Source organism: Trichosurus vulpecula, chromosome 6 (assembly GCF_011100635.1).
Source record: "Trichosurus vulpecula isolate mTriVul1 chromosome 6, mTriVul1.pri, whole genome shotgun sequence".
Lineage (NCBI taxonomy): Eukaryota > Metazoa > Chordata > Mammalia > Diprotodontia > Phalangeridae > Trichosurus > Trichosurus vulpecula.
This window is the reverse complement of record NC_050578.1, coordinates 264138098-264145095: the sequence shown is the minus strand read 5'-3', so window position 1 is coordinate 264145095 and position 6998 is coordinate 264138098. Positions and strand designations below refer to the sequence as shown.

The 6998-nt window shown below is 38.3% G+C and overlaps 1 protein-coding gene across 2 annotated transcripts; it reads right to left on the bottom strand.

Annotated features, from left to right (window-relative positions):
• Positions 1 to 1874: 1874 nt before the first annotated feature.
• On the bottom strand, positions 1875 to 5949 carry LOC118853610 (olfactory receptor 8K3-like). Of its 2 annotated transcripts, XM_036763771.1 has the most exons (3): positions 5931 to 5949; positions 4611 to 4615; positions 1875 to 2780 (listed from the first exon to the last, which is right to left on the bottom strand). In XM_036763771.1, exons 1-3 carry the CDS (start codon positions 5947 to 5949, stop codon positions 1875 to 1877), a joined length of 930 nt encoding a protein of 309 aa, XP_036619666.1. The 2 variants fall into 2 exon arrangements, with proteins under 2 accessions (XP_036619666.1, XP_036619664.1); XM_036763769.1 differs by lacking the exons at positions 4611 to 4615; positions 5931 to 5949 and having other exon boundaries at positions 1875 to 2822.
• Positions 5950 to 6998: the final 1049 nt, after the last annotated feature.

Sequence of the window (6998 nt, the reverse complement as noted above, 5' to 3'; positions counted from 1 at the left end):
AACTATACAGGATTTCCCAAGAGTCTGATTTATTTTAAGCTTCAGAAAATTAAATCTACCCTAAGATTTTGTGACCCCCTGTATAACCCTATGTTCTTTCCATCCTAGCACAAAAATGAAAAAAAAATCTGGGACTGAAGTAGGGGAAGAGATGTAAATTTTCTTCATGAATTTAAACAATTATTATAAAGAAGAGAGAATCCACTTATTCTACCTCACAAAGAAGAACAGGATGTTTGGCTGGAAGCTGTAGAGGGAAAAGCTAACTTGAGATAATTATAAACTCCTCAACAATAAGAAATATTCAAAGGAGCTTGGCTGCTTCATTGGACAGTGTGGCTCTCATGCAAATATTGTTTTCCTTAATAAAATATAAATTCACTGATGGGAAGAACAATTTTTTTAAAATTTATATGTGTAGACCCAATGCCTAGAGTAGTACCTGGCAGTAGCATTTTCTTTTTTTTTTTTTCTTAGCCAGGGGAAAAGACAAAGTTTACTAAGGATTCACCATATTGGGTTGTCTTAAGGAATCCCACCCTCTGTGATGCCTGTTTTCATAAGCAGGCCAGACTCAATCTAAGCTGAGCTAGATTGAATCTGAGCTCCTTCATGGAGGCAAGATGGAGATTATATACACAAAGATTGTGGGAGGGATGGAGGGGTGGTCTGGGATGACTAGAGGAGGGGTTTAGGGAGAGTCTTGAGGAAGAGTGTAAGGAGGAGCTTGATGAGACCTGGATGAGGTCAGACTCCAGGCAACAAGAGAATGGCATTAAGGTTAGGAAGTAGCTGAAGGCATGGATATTGATAGTATCAAGCAAGTAGTGGACAATAAAGGGCAAGGCTAGGTAGAGATTTGGGCCTAAAGATAATGTAAGGCTCATCGCCTTAGGGGAAGGCCAAATCTAGTTGTTGGAAGATTCAAAGAGAGTTCAAGGGAGTTCCCAGCAAGGAGAGTTCAAGGGGGCTACCCGAGAGTGTACTCCAGTTTCAAGGGTGTTCCTAGACAGGGGTATCTAAGAGCAAGGCTTATATTTGGTGAGCCTGTGGCTAGCCAGCCACTGATGGCCACCTGCTTCCATGATGCTCTGAACTCGTTGGGGAGTCAGAACTTCTAAGGTGTGGTCAAGTAGAGATTTAGAAGGTTCCTCAATTAGAGTGCCTGTAGCAGCCATGGAGTCTAATTGTTTTGAAAAACAGGCAACTGGCTTGGGGTTGGGTCCTAAGGACTAGCTTAGGATTCCCAAAGCCTGTCGTCTCCTTTCATCAACATACTCAGTGAAAGGTTTTTCTAGATTAGGTAAAGCTAATGCTGGAGTGGTGGTCAGTTTAGTTTAGTTTTCAAAGTCCCAAAAGCTTTAGTCTGGTCAGGGCCCCACTCTAAAGGGAGTGAGTCAGGACCTTTAGTGGCAATTAATGATTGCAGTCCCTCCCAAGCCTTGGGCTTAATGGGATGTTGAAGGTGATGGAGGGGAACTATGGCTGGGATGGCAGAAGTAGTTCACCCAGGACTAGCATTGTTTTAATGCTTGTTACTTGACTTTCCCAGGCAAGAAAACTTAAAAAAAATAGGCTGTTTACTTTTGTAGTATATAATGAAACAGATTGTCTTATACAGATACTTTGTATTAATCCTCTAAGAATTCCCTTTAATTAAATGGTTTACTAATGTAATGTTTCCTGGAGCTTGACCTCTTTAAAAAAACCTAATAACTAATCAAAATCATTCTCTGACTACATATTAAAAGAAATACTTTCATATTAAAAGACAAGAGAAGAATTAGAGAGAAGTTGCAAGAAATCAAGCACATATTTGCTTACTTCTTCTAATCCAATGGATTCGTTCCCCATATCAGCCTTAAAGAAAAGATTTACATGATTTTCTTAAAGAGTCTCCTTAAGGCACCTTTCACCTCCTTGTTCCTCAAACTGTAGATCAAAGGATTGAGCATGGGGATGACCAAAGTGTAAAACACAGAGGCCATTTTGTCTGTGTCAAAGGAATGGCTAGATTGAGGCTGCAGGTACATGAAGAGAAGTGTCCCATAAAATATAACCACCCCAGTCAAGTGAGAGCCACAGGTGGAGAAGGCTTTGTGCCTGCCCTCAGCAGAGTTCATCCGGAGGATGGTAACAAGAATGAACATATAGGAGATAAGGATTATCATGAGAGAAGAAACCAAATTAAATCCAGCAAAAATCATAATAATTAGTTCAATCTCACTGATGTCTGAGCATGTAAGGGACAACAGGGGGAGACTGTCACAGAAAAAGTGTCTTATTACATTTGATTTACAGAAAGATGATTTAAAAAGCTTTATCGTGATAAGTAGGGTCACTGTGATGTTATAGAGGTATGAGATAGCCACCAAGTGCCAACATAGCCTGTCTGACATGAGGACCATATAATAGAGTGGCTTACAGATAGCCACATAGCGGTCATAGGCCATGGCTGACAGAATAAACAGTTCATTGGCAATAAATATCAAAAAGAAAACTAGCTGCACTGCACATCCATTATAAGAAATGATATTTTTCTCCTCTATGAATCCAACTAGCATTTTTGGCCCAATAGCTGTGGAGTAGCCAAGATCAACAAATGACAGATGCTTGAGGAAAAAGTACATGGGGGTTTGGAGGTGGGGATCAATACTGGTTAGGATGATCAGGCCCAGGTTCCCCACAACTATGGCCACATAGTTGAAGAAAAACACAACAAAAAATGGGCCCTGCAGCTCAGGATGGTTTGTGATGCCCATGAGAATAAATTCAGTCACCTGGCTCCTTGTGGTTTCATTCAGAACGATCATTTCTTCCATCCAAGGATAACACTCTGAGAGGAAAAGAACGAAGCCTTCTTTGAGTACTGTTTACATATATAAATAGACTGTTAATGGGTAGAAATATGTTGAATAAAGATGAGAAAGTCCAGAGGGTAAAGGAACTAAGAATACAACCAAGAAGCATAAACCTGCAGGGGAAAAGTTTGACATTAAATGAAATTGATGACTTCAAAGCATTCTTGATGAAAATACCAGAACTGAATAGAAAATTTGACTGTCAAATACAAGACTAAAGCAAAGCACAAAAGGTAAACAGGAAAGGGAAATCATAAAGGACTTAATAAGATTAAACCGTTTACATTCCTACACAGGAAGAGGATACTTGTAACTCATTAGGGCAGATAAGAGTATATATAGACAGAAGTCCGAGGTATAAGTTGAATATGAAGGGTTGGTATCTAAAAAAAAAATAAAATTACAGGGTGAGAGAGGGATGTACTGGGAGAAAGGGAAAGGGAGTGATAGAATGAGATCAATGATCTCACATAAAAGAGGGAAGAAAAAGCTTTAGCAGTGGAGGGGAAGGGGAGGCGATAGAGGGGGAGTGAGTGAACCTTACTCTCATCAGAATTGGCTCAAAGAGGGAATAAGATACACATTCAACTGGGTATAGAAATCTATCTTACCCTACAGGAAGGAAGGAGGGGATGGGGATGAAACAAGTGGGGGATGGTAGAAGGAGGGTAGATTGGAGAAGGGGGTAGTCAGAAGCAAAACACATTTGAGGAGGGACAGGATGAAAGGATAGAGAGAATAGAATAAATGGGGGCATGGACAGGATGGAGAGAAATACAGTTAGCAATTATAACCGTAGGGGAAAAAAATGAATCATTTCTCAAATAAAGACCTCATTTCTCTAACATGGTGAAAACTGTGTCAAATTTATAAAAAAAAATGAGAATCATTATCCATTTAATAAATGATTAAAAGATATCAACAATTTTCAGATGGAATAAACAAAGCTATCTATAGCCATATGGGGAAAAAAAACCAGTCAGTTGATTGGGAAAATGCAAATTAAAACAATTCTGAAATACTACCTCATCCCTATTAGATTAGCTAATAGGCAGGAAAAGGAAAATAACAAATGGTGGAGGGGATGCAGGAAAAACGATGCATTAATGCACTGTTGGTAGAGTTGTAAACTTATTCAACCATTGTTTAGAGCAATTTGGAACTAAGTCCAAAGGTCTCTAAAAGCATGCATACCCTTTGAGCTAGCAATATCACTCCGAGTCTGTATCTCAAAAGGGGTTTTTTAAAAAAGGAAAAGGACCTGTATGTACAAAAGTATTTATAGGACCTCTTTTCTGGTCGCAGAGAATTGGAAATTGAATGGATGCCCATTAAGTGCGTGATGGCTGAACAAATTGTGCTGTGTGATTCTGATGGAATACTATTTTACTATTAGAAATAAAGAACAGGATGTTATCAGAAAAACCTGGAAAGACTAACATGAACTGATGGAAATTGAAATGTACTAAGTATGCAGTAAAAGCAATATTTTGTGATGATCAACTCTCAATGACAGCTATTCTCAGCAATATGATGATCCAAGGAAATTCTGAAGGACTTAAGATGAAAAATTCTATCCATCCCCAGAGAGACAACTGATGGTGTCTGAATATAGATTGAACCATGCATTTTTTTGGAAGGGGGAAACCTGGGCAATTGGGGTTAAGTGACTTCCCAAGGTCACATACCTAGTATGTATGTCAAGTGTCTGAGGTCGGATTTGAACTCAGGTCCTCCTGACTCCAGGGCTGGTGCTCTACTCACTGTGCAACCTAGCTGCTCCTGAAGCATGAATTGTTATTGTCCTTGAGTTTGCAGGATTTTTTGGTTCTTGGAGGGCTCTACTTTTTTTTTCCACAACATGAGCATTTTGGAAATTTTTTCTATTACTACCCATGTATAAACTATCTGGAATTGCTTTCCTTCTCAACGAGGGGGATGGGAAGAGGGGAAGGGTGAGAATTTGAAATTCTAAGTTTTAAAAAAGATTGTTAAAAAATGTTTTTACATGTAACTGGGGAAAATAAAATACTAAATGAACAAATAAACTAAATAAACAAAAAATTTAAAAAGAGCAGAATTTTCCCACTCAGTTACTATGCAGTTTTATCCGTGCAAATGCCATGTGGTGAATTCACTCAAATTGAAATAATATCACATTCTATCATTTGATGTCACATCATATCTTATCTGATCAATATCCTGTCACAAAGAGGACAGTGAATGGTGTTTTGTCCTATAAAATTAAAAAAATATGAATGTACATTTCTCCAAGTGATGAGACAGTACAACATTATAAATAGGCTTTAATTTTCACTAATCAATGGGTCAAAAGATTATAATGGGATAGAGCATATAACATCACCTTATGGCGGAATTGTGATGAAGTAGATATCAAGTTTGCTTTGCAGCTAAGTAGGGATGTGATAAATAACATATGCAACACATTTCTGAAAACCCTGTGTTGGTCATGTAATCTCCTGGTTGTTGGGTCATTGTCTATGCTGATCGGTTGCAAAGTTATTGCCAACGCTGAGAGATGGAATTTTCTTTTTAGGAGTGCCCTCAACAGCTGAATGTAAAGACCAATTGCAGTCTCTACTTCATTTAGTCATTAATTGTATGACATCCAGGGAGACTTCATATATCTATTCACTCTCTGTAGTCTCCCCTCCGTTTGCCTCATCAGAGAGAAAATATTTTTTTTTTCCCACCTGGATGATGAAGATGAACTAGGCTAACAAGTTTTATATACCTTATTCCAAGAGACATGAAAAGACTTTTTATAAATAATACTTCTTGTTGTTGGAGATGATGTCTAGTTACATAGCACTGACTGAAAGATGACTCTGATCCCATATATTATTAGTGATCAGTATCCCTTGACAAAAACTATTTGATTTCCCTGATTGCAGGAAAGTTTCTGTGACAACTGTTACAGTTAGGAACTGTCATTTGATGGCTTTCCTAGAACGATTTTATGCCATTTCAATGTGATCGAATTCAGCCGAAGGCCACAAAATTGTCTTATTCACCCCCACAGTGGGCACAGCCCTTGAGTTTTTGAACTAAGATTTTTGGATTCCATGTTTTTGACACCTGTTGCCCTGGAAGTTCACAAACAAAGAATAGTGTTACCTGCTTATCTGGAAGGTAGAATCTTCTATAGCTTGTTCATCTAACCTGGACTGCCATCAGACCTTTTGGTTTTCTCTGTCCCCGGGTGGCCATGTCCCTGAAGCAATGGAGATGTTCAATTATTATTTTTATGATCTTGTCTTGGAAATTTCCCAGACAGTAATAAGGGAAAAAGTTCACTGGTCTGGCTAATTTCATGACGTATTTGTTATGTTCTAAGCTTCTGTTGATGGTTTATATACCATGGTTGCATCATGCAAGGAGAAATTGCACAGACTTCTGAACTGTGGCCCAGAACAGTTTATTTTAATCACCCAAACATTAAAAGCCAAGTAGATGAATAACACCTAGTATCCAGAATATAACATGAAGTTGAATGGGCAAGATGGAGAGTTCGCCTTTTTGCATGCCTCTCTAGGACAGTTGGGTACAAATTGACTCGGTGTTCACTACCAAGAATAACCTGGGGCAGATGAGCAGGTTGGATTGTCTTTAGAAAATTACAGAGTCTTTTAGAAGGAACTATGTAGTGCGGTGGATAGAGAACTAGGCCTGCTGTTAGGAAGAACTGATTTCTAATCTACCCTTAAACAATAGCTCTTTGACTTTTGGCAAGTAACATAACATCTTTTTGCTGTGTTTTCTTTCTGGTGAAACAGGGATAAAAGGAACATTGACATACCAGGCTTGTTGCGCAGATCAAATGAAATTTTTATCAGGTAGCTAAGAGGCCGAGTGAATTTGTCTCTCGACTGGAGTCAGAAAGAGCTAAATTCAAAAGTTGTTTCACATACTTAAGGTCAGTGTGACCCTCGTCATTTATCTTAATCTTTGTCTGCCTCAGTTTCTTAAGCTTTTGAAAGGAGAAAATTACATTTAATGTTCAGATTGTATTGAGGATCAAATGAGATATTATTTGTAAAGTGGTTAACACAGAGACTTGTCTATAATAAGCATTTCATAAGTGCTTATATATTTTCTTTCTTAATGACTCCATTT